The sequence below is a fragment of the Physeter macrocephalus genome, chromosome 11, assembly GCF_002837175.3.
Source record: "Physeter macrocephalus isolate SW-GA chromosome 11, ASM283717v5, whole genome shotgun sequence".
NCBI classification, from domain to species: domain Eukaryota; kingdom Metazoa; phylum Chordata; class Mammalia; order Artiodactyla; family Physeteridae; genus Physeter; species Physeter macrocephalus.
Window position 1 is genome coordinate 146,699,561 of NC_041224.1, and position 16,630 is coordinate 146,716,190.

The window sequence follows — 16,630 nt, forward strand, 5'->3', positions numbered from 1 at the left end:
ACACAGGACTTTGTGATCAGATGGGAACTCAGGCCATACTCCTTGATCAGATTGGGACCACAGGCTCTGCCCCAAAATTGGGTGGGCCTGCAGGCTGGGTTTTGCAATTGAGAAGGCAACTGGCTGTGCTCCACTGTTTGACAAAGTCTCTTGCTGGGCTTCTTGGCCAGGTAGTGCTGCCAGCTATATCTCACTGTTGGGTGGGGCTATAGGCTATGCTCCATGGTTTCTGGGCTCACTGGTTGGGTGGAGCTACAGGCTGTGCTTTGTGATTAGGTGAGGTGGCTGGCTGGGCATTCAACCTGGGTGAGTCTGCAGGCTATGCTTAGCAACTGGGTGGGCTGTAGGCTATGCTGTGCTGCTGTACAGCACTGTAGGCTGGGCTCCACATAGTCAGTACCAGAGGCCAGGCTTCAAAGCTGCTGAGGGTCACTGTTTGGGCTTCCTCAGTCAGACAGAACCAGTGGTCATGCTCTGCAGTTGTGCAAGGCTGCTGGCTTGGCTGTCTGCCTGAACAGGCTTGTAGAATGGACTCTAGAGCTGACCAAGGTCTCTGGCTGAGCAACCTGGTGAGGCTGGAGACTATGTTCAACAGTATGCTTCTGGTTCAGCTCCCTGTTTGAGCAGGCCTGAAGAATGGGTTCTGTGTCTGCCTTAAATCCCTGGCCAGACTTCCTGGTAAGGTTGGCTGTAGGCTAGGCTTGACAGTTGGGTGGGCTACCGACTTGCTTTCCTCCTAAGAAGGCCATAGGATGTACTGCATGGCTGCCCGCAACTGCCTGGCATCTTTGGCCAGTCTTCACTGTTGGGTGGGGTTGGAGGCTATGCTCAGCAGTTGGGTGTGGCCAGTGACTTGCTTCCTTGCTTGGGTGGGCTGTAGGATGTGCTGGGTGACTGCCTAGCATCTCAGGCCAGGCTTCCTGCTCAAGTGGGGTTGGAGGCTATGCCCAGCAGTTGGGTGGGGCTGCTGACTTGCTTCCCTGTATAGGGAGAGCACTAGAATTTGGTCCTCCATCAAGATAGCACTCTGGTTGGGGACCCAAAAAAGCAGAAATGCCAACCAGATTCCCTGACCAGCTGGGGTCACAGGCTCAGCTCTGCAAATGGTCAGAGTCGCTGGACGGGATCTCCACTCAGGCCTGACCACTAGCAGTAATGCAGTCTGCCAGGATTTGCACACTCATTGCTGTGAGCCCCTTTCCCCTTCTCTAACTGATTGCCGTGATAATCCCTGTGAGGCAGTGCTTAAGTGGGCCTCCTGTTTCCGAAAGCTCAGCTTCTCTGTCCACCGGTGCCAAATCAAATCTCAGAGACAGAGTTTTGGGTGAAGTAGGAAAGAATAGCTTTATTACTTTGCCAGGCACAGAGGGACACAGCAGTTTCCTGCTTTGAAAAACTATGTGGCCCAACTTGAAGAGGATACTGAGAAGTTATATAGTAATGGTTTAAAGAGCGCATGATCAGCACATGGACATTCTTCTGATAGGTTGGCGGTGAGGTGAGTAGGAGTCAGCATCATCAGCCTTCAGGTTCCAGCTGGTCTAGGGTCTGCATGCTTGTGGACAACATACCATTGTTAATCTTAACTTCTCCCACCTGGAGGGGTTTCAGTATCTGCAAAACAGCTGAAAGACATTGTTTTGTGTATCCCTTGATAGGGAACCAGGACCTTGCCCCCAAGGTTGCACTGTTGTTTCTCTTGACTGTTTGTTTCTCCCTGGTCTTGTATCCCCTCCCATCCTTAGTTAACAACTGCCTGAACCTAGTTAACAACTGCCTGAATCTGCCTGTTGGAACTCAAGGAATGTCATGGAGGCTGATGAAGGCTATTGATTGTCATCAAAGAAATGGGGGGCACAGAAAAGCTTTGTGTCCAGTAGCTCTACAGGACCCTGCTCGGTATCACTCCCGGGAAGTATCTGGAATGCTGGGGGAGCTTCATGTTCTCTTGCACTCCCCTTTTCCCACCGGAGAAACTTTAGGCCCAGGGGATCCCCTCAATGCAGCACTGAACTGACCTTGTTGGGGGGGCTGTTGTCAAAGTGAAAACACTCCTCTTAACCTTCTCATGCTGTTTTTCTCAGATTTTGTGGTTGAAAGGGATGCTTCAGACTCACCCCTTTGTTCTGGGATCTTCAGAAAGGTATCTTGTCTATGGATAGTTGCTAGTTTCCCTTTCCCTGAGGGGGACTGAACTCAGGAACTACATATTTTGCCATCCATCTTTCTCCTGGTTCCAGTTTTATTAAACCATTGTTTCATATGCTTTATCTGGGTTTTCAGTTGTTTCAGGCTTAATGGTAAATCTGATCTCTGTTATTTCATCGTGGCCAGAAGACATTCTGTATATCTTTTTGCACAGTGAATATAAGAAAACATTCAATTACCTAAATATTCAGATAAAGAGACTGTTCTTGCAGGTTGACTTTTTTCTTTATGGGGTTTGGAAAGAATAGTCCTTTCCAATAGCCCTTATTCTGTACATTTTTTACATTGACTTCTCTGTTACTTTTCTTTACCTATAGTTTATCCACAGTTGGATTAGATTATTGTGTCACTAATAATCTAATGAATTATTAGAAATCACTAATTCATTTCTATTTTATTAGAATTAGATTGGCATTAGTACTTAATGGAACTCTGCCGAAAAGACCTTATGCTATTTCTTCATGCCTGTTTTCCCCTAACGTTATTCCATCAACGTATGAAGAAATGAGATAAAAAGGAGAACCTAGACATATCTTTCTATTGTCTGAAATTTTGTATCACTAAAGTATATTCCGGAAAAGGAAATGCTTATCCTATGGTATATTGCTGCTAAAATATTGAATAAGTTACAAGGGGTGGTACTTTTATTTTGTTTGAAATTATTTCCTAAAACCCAGCCATCTAATTCAGAAAGTAAGAGCCAAGTTCTAAAAACTATATACCAGGAAATGCCTCATTTATGAATGTATACATATTTGTGCTCATAAATTGGGTAATTGTACACCTAACAACTCTCTTCATTTTATCATTATTCTGTTGCTTGTATACAAATGAAGGCTTTTTTAATTCAAATTCTGTAGCCTGGAAAACTCATGCTTAGAGGATGGCTATCTTTCTTAATTCTGTTTAGTGTTAGGGCATACAAGTTCATGTGAAATTATAGAATACTTTATTTACTCTGATATAACTGTAACAGGAGCTTCTTTACTAAGCATGCATTCTGAAGGGGTAAAGTAATTAACAGTTAATTTGGTTACATCTGTTATATAAAAATGCTAGAAAGGGTATTAAAAATTTCATGTCTTTTTTTGAATTTTATTTTATTTTTTTATTCAGCAGGTTCTTATTAGTTGTCTATTTTATATATATTAGTGTATATACACCAATTCCAATCTCCCAGCTCATCCCACCACCACCACTACCACATCCCCCCACCCCCACCCCTACTTTCCCCCCTTGGGGTCCATACGTTTGTTCTCTACATCTGTGTCTCTTTCTGCCTTGCAAACTGGTTCACCTGTACCATTTCTCTAGATTCCACATATATGCATTGATATATGATATTTGTTTTTCTCTTTCTGACTTACTCTGTATGACAGTCTCTAGGTCCATCCATATCTCTACAAATAACCGAATTTCGTTCCTTTTTATAGCTAAGTAATATTCCATTGTATGTATGTACTACATCTTCTTTATCCATTCGTCTGTCGATGGGCACTTAGGTTGCTTCCATGACCTGGCTATTGTAAATAGTGCTGCACTGAACATTGGGGTGCATGTGTCTTTTTGAATTTATGGTTTTCTCTGGGTATATGCCCAGTAGTGGGACTGCTGGGTCATATGCTAATTCTATTTTTAGTTTTTTGCGGAACGTCCATAACTGTTCTCCGTAGTGGCTGTATCAACTTACATGCCAACGAACAGTGCAAGAAGTTTCCCTCTTCTCCAACCTGCTCCAGCATTTGTTGTTTGTAGATTTTCTGATGATGCTCATTCTAACCAGTGTGAGGTGATACCTCATTGTAGTTCCCAGCACCACTTACTGAAGAGACTGTCTTTTCTCCATTGTATATCCTTGCCTCCTTTGTCATAGATTAGTTGACCATAGGTGCATGGGTTTATCTCTGGGACTTCTATCCTGTTCCATTGATCTATATTTCTGTATTTGTGCCAGTACCATATGATCTTGATTACTGTGGCTTTGTAGGATAGTCTGAAGTCAGCGAGTCTGATTCCTCCAGCTCTGTTTTGTTTTGTTTTGTTTTGTTTTGTTTTGCAGTATGCGGGCCTCTCACTGTGTGGCCTCTCCCATTGCGGAGCACAGGCTCTGGACGTGCAGGCTCAGCGGCCACGGCTCACCGGCCTAGCCACTCCATGGCATGTGGGATCTTCCCGGACTGGGTCACGAACCCGTGTCCCCTGCATTGGCAGGCAGACTCTAACCACTGCGCCACCAGGGAAGCCCTGCAGCTCCGTTTTTCTCTTTCTGATCTTTTGTTCTTAGTGTATAGGAATGCAAGAGATTTCTATGCATTAATTTTGTATCCTGTAACTTTACCAATTCATTGATGAGCTCTAGTAGTTTTCTGGTGGCATCTTTAGGATTATCTGTGTATAAGCATCATGTCATCTGCAAACAGGGAAAGTTTAATTTTTTTTTTCAATTTTGTTTCCTTTTTTTTTTTTTCTTCCAGATTTTGCACCTGGACACTTTTCCCAGAGCAACAATGGCAACCCAAAGATCCGGGGAAAGCTAAAGAAACCCTTCAGCAACAGCCAGGGAAAGAAACTTCCGCCCCACCCCACCTCCATTAGATTTTCTCTGAGGACCCTTAAGTAGCAGAGCATCCAGGGGCCAAGGGAGTCAGGGTATGAGAGGCTTCCGACTTCTCTCGGGTTGTTCTCGGATGTTGGATGCGTGTTGGAGGGGCAGGATGGCCCCCTTCCCAGGTGTGTGATCCCGGCTGGGCAGGGCCCTCACGCCCACCGGCCCTCACCGGTAAGTGAGGATGAAGGAAAGGGGAACCAACCTCTCCCCGTTATTTTTGGTGAACATGCGGAAAGGCAGCTCCCTCCCGGTGGATGTAAGAGGAGGGGTCATTATTCACCAGTGTGGGGGAGGGGAGCCAGCCACTCACCAGGGTAAGGGGGACGGGAAAGAAGAGGGACGAGCCAGGGGTGGAAAGAGGACTAGGAGGGTGAGGCGGACTGGTTTCTGAACCCCTCCCCTCTCGCGGACAAGAGGTGTGGGGAGCGCCTCCCTCCAACCTCTGACCAGACCCACAGATTCCTCCAAAAGCTCCGGGAACTTACACAGGATCATCGATGTGAAGAGAAGCAACTGTTTGCTCCCGACTTTCGCCTTTGTCCCCAACATGACCGGCCTAGCCGCTCCATGGCATGTGGGATCTTCCCGGACCGGGGCACGAACCCATATCCCCTGCATTGGCAGGTGGACTCTCAACCACTGCGCCACCAGGGAAGCCCTCTTGTCTTGTTCTTGATCTTAGAGGAAATGCTTTCAGTTTTTCACCATTGAGAATGGTGTTTGCTGTGGGTTTGTCGTATATGGCCTTTACGATGTTGAGGTAGGTTCCCTCTGTGCCCACTTTCTGGAGGGTTTTTATCATAAATGTGTGTGGAATTTTATCAGAAGCTTTTTCTGCATCTATTGGGATGAGCATATTGTTTTCATTCTTCAATTTGTTAAAATGTTGTATCACATTGATTGATTTGCGTATATTGAGGAATCCTTGCATCCCTGGGATAAATCTCACTTGATCATGGTTTATGACCCTTTTAATGTGTTGTTGGATTCTGTTTGCTAGTATTTTGTTGAGGATTTTTGCATCTATATTCATCAATGATATTGTTCTGTAATTTTCTTTTTTGTAGTATCCCTACAAAAAAGTGATGGTGGCCTCGTAGAATGAGTTTGGGAGTGTTCCTTCCTCTGCAATATTTTGGAAGAGTTTGAGAAGGATGGTGTTAGCTCTTCTCTAAATGTTTGATAGTATTCACCTGTGAAGCAATCTGGTCCTGGACTTTCATTTGTTGGAAGATTTTGTTTTTGTTTTTGTTTTTGTTTTTTGCGGTACACGGCCCTCTTGCTGTCGCGGCCTCTCCCATTGCAGAGCACAGGCTCCGGACGCGCAGGCTCAGAGGCCATGGCTCACGGGATGAGCCGCTCTGCGGCATGTGGGATCTTTCCAGACCGGGGCCCGAACCCGTGTCCCCTGCATCAGCAGGCGGACGCTCAACCACTGCGCCACTAGGGAAGCCCTGTTGGAAGATTTTTAATCAGTTTCAATTTCATTACTTGTGATTGGTCTGTTCATATTTTCTATTTCTTCCTGGTTCAGTTTTGGAAGGTTATACCTTTCTAAGAATTTGTCTATTTCTTAAGGTTTTCCATTTTCACAACTACCATTTTCAAGGTTGACTTTGGCATAGAGTTACTTGTAGTAGTCTCTTATGACCTTTGTTTTTCTGCGGTGTCTGTTGTAACGTCTCCATTTTCATTTCTAATTTTATTCATTTGAGTCTTCTCCCTCTTTTTCTTGATGAGTCTGGCTAATGGTTTATCAATTTTGTTTATCTTCTTAAAGAACCAGCTTTTAGTTTTATTGATCTTTGCTGTTGTTTTCTTCATTTATATTTCATTTATTTCTCCTCTGATCTTAATGATTTCTTTCCTTCTACTAACTTCAGGTTTTGTTTGTTCTTCTTTCTCTAGTTCCTTTAGGTGTAAGATTAGATTGTTTATTAGAGATTTTTCTTGTTTCTTGAGGTAGGCTCGTATTGCTCTAAACTTCCCACTTAGAACTGCTTTTGCTGCATCCCACAGGTTTTTGGATTGTCGTGTTTTTGTTGTCATTTGTCTCTAGGTATTTTTTGATTTTCTCTTTGACTCCTTCCATGATCTGTTGGTTATTTAGTAATGTATTCTTTAGCCTCCATGTGTTTGTGTTTTTTACGTTTTTTCCCCTGTAATTGATTTCTAATCTCATAGCGTTGTGGTCAGAAAAGATGCTTGATATGATTTCAGTTTTCTTAACTTTACCAAGACTTGAATTGTGACCCAAGATGTGATCTATCCTGAAGAATGTTCCATGTGCATTTGAGAAGAAAGTGTAATCTGCTGTTTTTGGATAGAATGTCCTGTAAATATCAATGAAATGTATTTGGTCTGTTGTGTCATTTAAAGCTTGTGTTTCCTTATTAATTTTCTGTCTGGTTGATCTTCCATTGGTGTAAGTGACGTGTTAAAGTCCCCCACTATTACGGTGTTACTGTCTATTTCCTCTTTTATAGCTGTTAGCATTTGCCTTATGTATTGAGGTGCTCCTATGTTGGGAGCAACATATATATATATATATATATATATATATATAAATATATAAATATATATATATATATATATATATATATATATATATAGATATCTTGATCATTATGTAGTGCCTTTCCCTTATTTATTTTCATTTTGGATGATCTGTCCATTGGTGAAAGTGGGGTGTTAAAGTCCCCTACTATGATTGTGTTACTGTCGATTTCCCCTTTTATGGCTGTTAGTATTTGCCTTATGTATTGAGGTGCTCCTATGTTGGGTGCATAAATATTTACAATTGTTATATCTTCTTCATGGATCGATCCCTTGATCATTATATAGTGTCCTTCTTTGTCTCTTGTTATAGTTTTTACTTTAAAGTCTATTTTGTCTGATATGAGAATTGCTATTCCAGCTTTCTTCTGATTTCCATTTGCATGTAATATCTTTTTCCATCCCCTCACTTTCAGTCTGTATGTGTCCCTAGGTCTGAAGTGGGTCTCTTGTAGACAGCATATATATGGGTCTTGTTTTTGTATCAATTCAGCAAAGCTGTGTCTTTTGGTTGGAGCATTGAATCCATTTACATTTAAGGTAATTATCGATATATATGTTCCTATTATCATTTTCTTAATTGTTTTGGATTTCTTTTTGTAGGTCCTTTTATTCTCTTGTGTTTCCCACTTAGAGAAATTCCTTTAGCATTTGTTGTAGAGCTGGTTTGGTGGTGCTGAATTCTCTTAGCTTTTGATTGTGTATAAATCTTTTGATTTCTCCATCGAATCTGAATGAGATCCTTGCCAGGTAGATTAATCTTGATTGTAGGGTCTTCCCTTTCATCACTTTCAATATATTGTACCACTCCCTTCTGGCTTGTAGAGTTTCTGCTGAGAAATCAGCTGTTAACATTATGGGAGTTCCCTTTTATGTTGTCATTTTTCCCTTGTTGCTTTTAATAATTTTTCTTTGTCTTTAATTTTTGTCAGTTTGATTACTATGTGTCTTGGCATGTTTTTCCTTGGGTTTATCCTGCCTGGGACTCTCTGCACTTCCTGTACTTGGGTGGCTATTTCCTTTCCCATGTTAGGGAAGTTTTCATCTATATTCTCTTCAAATATTTTCTCGGGTCCTTTTCCTTTCTCTTCTCCTTTTGCGACCCCTATAATACGAATGTTTGTTTGTTTAATGTTGTCCCAGAGCTCTCTTAGGCTGTCTTCATTTCTTTTCATTCGTTTTTCTTTATTCTGTTCCATGGCAGTGAATTGTACCATTCTGTCTTCCATGTCACTCATCCGTTCTTCTGCTTCAGTTATTCTGCTATTGTTTCCCTCTAGTGTATTTTTTATTTTAGTTACTGTATTGTTCATCTCTGTTTGTTGGTTCTTTAATTCTTCTAGGTGTTTGGTCTTTAATTCTTCTAGGTCTTCGTTAAACATTTCTTGCATCTTCTCGATCTTTGCCTCCATTCTTTTTCCAAGGTCCTGGATCATCTTCCCTATCACTATTCTTAATTCTTTTTCTGGAAGGTTGCCTATCTCCGCTTCATTTAATTGTTTTTCTGGGGTTTTATCTTGTTCCTTCATCGGGTACATATCCCTCTGCCTTTTTATTTTGTCTATCTTTCTGAGAATGTGGTTTTCTTTCCACAGTCTGCAGGATTGTAGTTCTTCTTGCTTCTGCTGTCTGCTCTCTTCGTATTAGTTTTCTACTCAGGTTGATAGCTAAGTTTAAGTTCTGCCAAGTATAATTTAGAAATTTTTTCCTGAAAATGATTGTGATGGTAAGAATAGATATCCCAGGCATTTTGATATTACAGCTCATCTGTAGAATGACTGACCCCCAGATACAATAGTCCTGTTAAGCTTTATTGACAGACACTGTGCTTCGTACTTTTAGAGGCAGTTTCTCATTTAAATAGATTTTGGAAGAAAAATCAGCCATTATTTAATCTCCTTAATATTTCTTCAAAAGTATATATATATATATATGTATGTATGTATATAAATATGTGTATATGTATTCGTTTCCTATTGCTGCTGTAACACATACAATAAACTCTGTGGCTTAAAACAGAATAAATTGAAATTTATTCTGTTACAGTTTGGGAGGGCAGACGTCTGAAATGAGTTTCACTGGGCCAAAACCAAGGTGTCAGTGGGGCCACATTCACTAGAGAAGCTCTAGGGGAGAATCTGTTTCTTTGCCTTTTCCAGCTTCTAATGATGCCTTCCTTGCATTTTTTGCTCATGACCCCTTCCTCCATCTTCAAAACTAATTAACCACATCCTTCTCCTCTTTTGTAATAAAATTTCCTTCTACTCCCCTCTTATAAGAACACCTGTGGTTACAATTATGGCCCACCTGGGTAATCCAGGGCTGTCTTCCTATCTCAGTGTCCTTAACTTAATCACACATATAAGGATTCTTTTGTCACCTAAGGTAGCATTACAGGTTACAGGATTAGGATGTGGATATCTTTTATGGCCATAATGGAGTACAGAATACTGCCAAAAGTCACATAAAAACAAAATATGTTAGAAACAAGTACAGTTTGGAAAGAAGCTGTACAGGTTGATAATATAAGCAAGAGATCCTGGAGTTCCTCTGCTATATTCCAACATTTTGTATTGTTGACTGATATTTTCCATTCCTGACGTAAACGGAACATTAATCTTCAGGTTTTTTTTCTGGTTTACTTCATCTTCTGTTCTTGTATTTCCCTTCTTTTTAAAACCCATGCTTAGTAATCTAAGGTCATGAGTTCATGAATCGGAACCCAGATTTATATCTGATATTATATTTAATTTAGAAATAATTTGCATTTGATATTTGAACATAGTCACAGGTTCAGTTATGTGCTTTCTTACTCCTTTTAAGCCTTTTTGTCACCCTCTCCTTCAACTTTGTTATTCTCAGCACTAATGAAAAATTGATCGCTTTGCCACTGATGGTGTTATTCTAAGTTGTATGATGAACGTTTTTAGGAGACCGTTCTAAAGGTTCCTTAATTCCTAGAAGATCATACATCTATGAGCTAGATTATTTTTGTGTGTGTTTGTTCAGTTTCATTCCAGTGTTTACATCTTACTCTATAGCTTTGGAGAGAAAATTTCATTTGGTACTTCTAATATATGATATGGCCCAGTGACTTCTAGAGTTACCAATAAATAATGTTTTAGGAAAGTAAACATGTATTTTGTTGCATAATTTATAAGCTAAATGTTTCCATTTTCTTCCTTGAACTACAGAATACCAGAAGGCCCCATTGATCAGGGGCCAGCTTCAGGAAGGGTTCGTGCTTTAGAAGAGCAGCTTGTGAAGGCCAAAGAACAGATTGAAAATTATAAGAAACAAACTAGAAATGGTAGGTAATGATACATTGTTTTTCCTCTTCAATGTATTGACATTAGCACAAATAATTCAAAATTTCCTTTCATCAAAATGTTGGAAATGCTGATGCTCTCTATTCTTTGACTGCAGGTCTGGGGAAGGATCATGAAATCCTAAGGAGGAGGATTGAAAATGGAGCTAAAGAGCTCTGGTTTTTTCTACAAAGTGAGTTGAAGAAATTAAAGAATTTAGAAGGAAATGAACTCCAAAGACATGCAGATGAATTTCTGTCAGATTTGGGACATCATGAAAGGTACTACATTTACATTTCATTTGGGGTTTAGTAAAGAGTATTATCTAAGAATGGGAAATGGGAACTTTTGTTAATTTCCCTGCTGAATGGTAAATGATACCTTCCATGTTTAGAAGCAGTAGAGTACCTGAGGGCTCAGTGGACAGTAATTGCCAAATGTAGTTCATCACCAGAAAATATTATTTTAAATGAATTTCTAGAAATCTTTATACCCTAAATAAACTCAGAAGATAGCGGTGTCAGCCAACAATGCATTAAAATATCTTCTTTAAACTTCCTTATTATACAACCAATATTTGAAGTGACGTGTACAGTTTTACATTACAGTACATTCATTGGAACTCATACTGAGGCTGCCAGTTATGTTTCTAACTGAAGCATTGAAAACTTCAAAATAGCAACTTTTTAGGGTTTCTCGTGAAAGGGTAATAAGTTTTTGATAAAAAGGAACATTCTGTTAATTGCTCTTCCATTTAGTTGCTTGAAAGAAGAACCTGAAATCTGCCTAGTTAAATTTGTTTCTCTTGTTTGCACATTTCTGAAAATATGGAGTTTATCCTCCATAGGAAAGGACACATTTTGGTGCTGGTGTGTTCATGCAGAACAAAATGTATCTGAGAATCATTATAGATATGTAAAACCTGTCCTTAGGCCTATTATTTTTGCAAGTCTGTACTCCCAGTAGGATTCTGATGGCAATTACTGTCTCATTAGTGAACAATAGAAGAAAACTTGTTGTATTAACACAACCTACCACTCTGAAGAGGAAAAGAATTACCCACAACCAACAGATTCATATATATTAACATCATCAGCAATATTGTAGTGATTTTGAAATATTGCTCTGCTGTTTTAAGTGAAATTACAAATAAAATCTGTCAGTTTATTTGTATCATTTTAGCATTAGTGAATCTACAGCAATAACATAGCATAAATTTCAAGGGGCATTGACTTATTAGGCCACAGATTTGGCAGTCCCTTTGAAATTTTTAGCTTAGCTTTCAATCAAGCCATACTTAGACCACTAGACCAAATACTGACTAATTCTGTCCTTAATGCTTCTCTACCCTAAGCTGATTCTAGGCACCAAAGTTATGTTATTTGGAACTGTGTGCTTGTGTGCTTTGCTTATTGCAGTTTTATAGGAAAGTGTAGATCTGAAGAGGCTTTGAGTTGGGAAGCCTATATGGTATTTAAAGGATAATTTTGGCTCTTGACTACTGATAGAATGTTTAATTTTAAAGTTTGAGTGATTTAATTACTTGAGTTTTTCATTGTTTGGTCTCTTCCAAATTAAAATAATTACTTATAAATTATTTTGTGCATATATTTTGTAACTATATGTAGAAATTGGAAAACATGTACAAATGAAAATCTTGGGCCCTGAAAAGTTGATGTAAATCAGTGTTAAGTTTTTTGTGAGTTCCGGTTTAAATACATTATGTTTCTTGACACTACCTTTTAGTAAATGTTAAATAATAATATTTCACTGCAAACAAAAAATGAAAGGTACCCAAAATATCCAAGTTGATTTCTTTTGCTGTCTTAAGCAGAAATTATAATGAACTTGGGATACAACTTTGCAGGGTAGTAATTTAACTCCAGGCAGCCACATTAGAATGCAGTGATACAAATAATGAGCAAAGGACAACCAAACATTAGAGAAATAACCTTTAAAGTAATGAATGTACAAATAGAGAGGATTTGTATGTATGTAGAATATGCCGTCTTACTGGTAATTTCCAAGATAAGTGTAAGAATTAAAATTAAAACAGACTTTTGTTTGTCTCTCATGATTTTTACAGTACACAAAAATCCCCATTTTCTTTTTACACTTGCCCAAATCATAGTGTACAAATTATCTCTGGACTGAAAGTCTGTATTCGCTGAAGAATCAGTTAGAGGTTGAGTCTATCAGTTTTCTTGTTCAGATTTCCCTTTGAATCACTCATCATTTTTTGGTTTAGAAAGACATCAGTTATAGAGAAGTAACTTATGGGCTTTTGTTTCTTCAGAAGGGGTTTCTTTCTATCTTAGAACTTTGTTCTGATAGAAACACTGATCCTCCTTTTTTTCCTTTCTAAATCAACTTTATTGTGGCATAATTTATTTACAGTAAAAAGTACATATTTTAGTCTGTAGTTCGGTGAGTTTTGACAAATGCTCATAGTTTCATAACCACCACTGCAATCCAGATGCAGAACACTGCTACCACCCCAAGAAAATTCCTTCTGCCTCTTTAGAGTCAGCACTGCCCCACCCCCACACCAGTCCCTTGCAGTCACCCAATCTGTCTCCTGCCCCGATAATTTTACCTTTTCCAGAATTTTATGTAAATGCAATCACACTGTGTAGTTTTTTGAGTGTCGTTTCTTTTACTTGGTATAATGCATTTGAGATTCACCCGTGTTGTTTTGTGTATGGGTAGTTCATTCCTTTTTATTGCTAAGTAATATTCCATCGTATGGACCTACCACAGTTAGTTTATCCATTCACCAGTTGAAGCACATTTGGGTTTTCCATTTTTTGGCGATTATGTATATATAAAGCTACTATAGACGTTAACATACACGTTTTTTGTGGAAACATGTTTTCACTTCTTTTGGATTAATACATAGGAGTGGGTTTGATGGGTCATGTATGGCAGTTCCTTAGGAACTGGGCCGCACAGCAGGAGGTGAGCGGCGGGCGAGCAAGCAAAGCTTCATCTGCGTCTCCCCATCGCTCGCATTACCGCCTGAATCCCCCTCCTCCCCACCCTGTCTGTGGACAAATTGTCTTCCATGAAACCAGTCCCTGGTGCCAAAAAGGTTGGGGACTGCTGATGTATGGAGTGAATATTTAATTCCGTAAGATATCGCCAGACTGTTTCCCAAAGGGTAGTATTATTTTGTATTCTCATCAGCAGTGTGTAAGAGTTCCAGTTGCTCTGTATCCTTGTTGCACTTGGTGTTGTCAATTTTTACATTTTCCTCTTACCATTCTAACAGGAGTGTAGTGTTATATCATAATGGTTTTAATTTGCAATTCCTTACTAATGATATCGAGCATCTTTTCATGTGCTTAATTGCCATCCATATAACATCCTTGGTAAAGTGTCTATTCCAAATCACATGCTTAATTTTGGGGGAATTTTTTTTCTTTTTATTGAGCTATAAGCATTCTTCATTTATTCTGGATACAAGTCTTACCTGTGCATTTTAGAAAGCTCATTCTGAGAGCCGTGTGAAGGAAAGTCTGTTGTCAGGAAATGAGAAAGATTTTACAGAAGTCCAAGTAAGTGATAATGAGCTTCTGGACCTGGGTAGTTGGTAGTAGGAATAGAAAGGGATAAATGCGTGAAAAATAGAAGCTGCAGGACTTGGTAACTGATCCAATATAGGGAGATGGGGGACTCAAAAGTAATTGAGGACTTGTAATTTCCTGGGAGGACAGCTTTCATAAATGGACATCATTGTTTCTTTTGTAGTAATTTGGCTTTTTTCCCTGACAAAGTGTAATCTCCTGAGGACTGGAACTCTAACTTCAGTTTCTTCTCTACCCTGCAGTACTAAGCACTCATTATTTAGTTAGTGTTCAGTAAGTTATGTCTTTTTTATTTGCTGGGGAGGCATGTATGTACATTCTTTGATTATTTCACACTCTACTTTGTACCTCCCTGTAAAAATAATCCTGTTCCATTGAAAGATTTATGAATATTATGCAACTAAAGAAAATTAAATAATTGAGGTAAAAATATTCTCCTGTAATTGAGAATCCCAAAAGGTATGAAGGGCAAGTTATAGGAGTAAAGTCATTTACCTCTGAATAAAACTGGAAGCTCCAGTTAATTTTAACAGTGGGTTCTGCAAAACAGAGAGTATCTGTTAGAAGTCAAGGATATATAGGGAAGGAAATGGTTTGACAGGAAGCATGGTGGGACTGGAAGAAAACCTGACATAGAAGGATTTTTTTACTCAGTGCCCTTGACTTCATGTTTGATTTGCTTTGGAGGATTTAAGTGATTCCTGTATCTAAAAGTAGTCTTGAGACTTCAGTTATACATGAATCACTAAAAATAAAACTATCATAGTGTTTCTGATTTGGAATGTAATTCTGATTCTAAGCAATGAAGTATGGACTTTCTTTTAATTGAATGTGAATGATAAAAAATAATGTTGCTTACCAAATACATCTAATCATTTGTTTACATTTCGTGGACTGTTGGCTCAGTAGTTTCTTAAATACATCTAAAAATTTGTTAAAATTGAGGGGAAAAAACCCACTTAGCCTCATCATAAACTTATTAAGGTTGTTAGAGTCGGAGAACTGGTTTAGATCTTATGTCTTATTCCACGGTGCTACTCTCCTTGCAAGGAGAGGAGAAAGAGTAAAGTGAATATGGAATATTATTTTCTTTTGATGACCCTGAGCTTTTGGAATCAATCTATCTACTTGCTTTACCAACAAAACTGGGACTTCAGTTTAATATTGAAAAGGAAAAAAAATGTATCCTTACTTTTTACACATCTTTCATACTCAGCTTTTATTGCCTCTTAGACCTTTATAGCTTAATGTGGTAAGTAAAATTGCATATCTTTCATCTTAATTCTTCAAAAGGTAATACACCATACCTAAAGTATATAAATCAGAATCCTTTTATATATGTTTATTAGTGTATATTAGATTTCTTTTTATATGTGTGAACAATATGAATGGTTTATTGCACTGCTATTATGGAAGGTATATTTCAACTAAGTCAATTTTAGGAGCAGAGCTCTTATTTATTTTCTAAATAAATTTCCTAGAAGCCTAATATAAAAAACTAAATGTTGAGTAAATCACAAATATTGCTAATGTCCTCAATTGTCATACTAAGTAGAAATATTTAGTTTCCAAACATTTTAACTTGTAAAGTCATGGTCATAGATATTATTGAAGATATTTGAAATTCAATACTTATCATCTGATAAATAGAGGCATATCTCACAACAGTCTCTTCTCAACACATAGGTAAATTAGAAAGTAGGGAAGCCAAAAGTTCTCTGTCCTAAATTGTTAAGAAATTTTGTGTGTCACTGTTGTTACTGTAGTGGTTTTCAAGCTTCAGCAAGGCATCAAGAGCACCTGGAGAGCTTCTTAAAATACAGATTGCTAAATGCCATCCTCAGAGTTCCTGATTCAGTAGGTCTGGAGTGAGGCCCGAGAATTTCCGTTTCTAACACATTCATAAGTGATGTTGAAGTTGCTGGTCTTTGAGAACTAAGGCTCTACAGAATCCCTGCTTCTCTTTATGAGTTCACCACTGATAGAGGTTGTCTAGGTTTCTTGGAAAAAATCACATTTCTCTGTAGATTAGTGGACCTATCTGTAAACTGTGGGGAAAGACTCTTCTTTTGCTCCCCACTTGATGCTGTTCCTTTTAGTGAGGGGACCATGTTTCTTTTCTAGAATGTGGCTCCCACTGTTCATTACTTAAAATACCTGTCATTAATGCAGCTTGGATGCCAAATGTCATACCTGATATGGGATTCAGCTCACCTGAGATTTTTAGCAAAATGCTATTGACCCAGTTAGCCTATTACTTGAGAGCTAGTATCTAGTAGAGCTTGATCCCTGCCTGCTGCTACAGTTGGGTGATAAACTGCTAGTTAATTAGTAATATTCTTTGTCTTTTAGAAGGTTTTTTA

The 16,630-nt window shown here is 38.9% G+C and overlaps 1 protein-coding gene across 7 annotated transcripts in view; it reads left to right on the forward strand.

Annotated features, from left to right (window-relative positions):
• The window catches only part of FUT8 (fucosyltransferase 8), a 336,029-nt gene that overhangs the window by 216,319 nt on the left and 103,080 nt on the right, over positions 1-16,630 (forward strand). For all 7 annotated transcript variants that reach the window (XM_028496014.2, XM_055088533.1, XM_055088532.1 and 4 more), the window contains 2 exons: positions 10,567-10,682; positions 10,799-10,961. In XM_028496014.2, the coding sequence (XP_028351815.1) occupies positions 10,567-10,682; positions 10,799-10,961 (279 nt within the window). The remainder of the gene's footprint in view (positions 1-10,566; positions 10,683-10,798; positions 10,962-16,630) is intronic.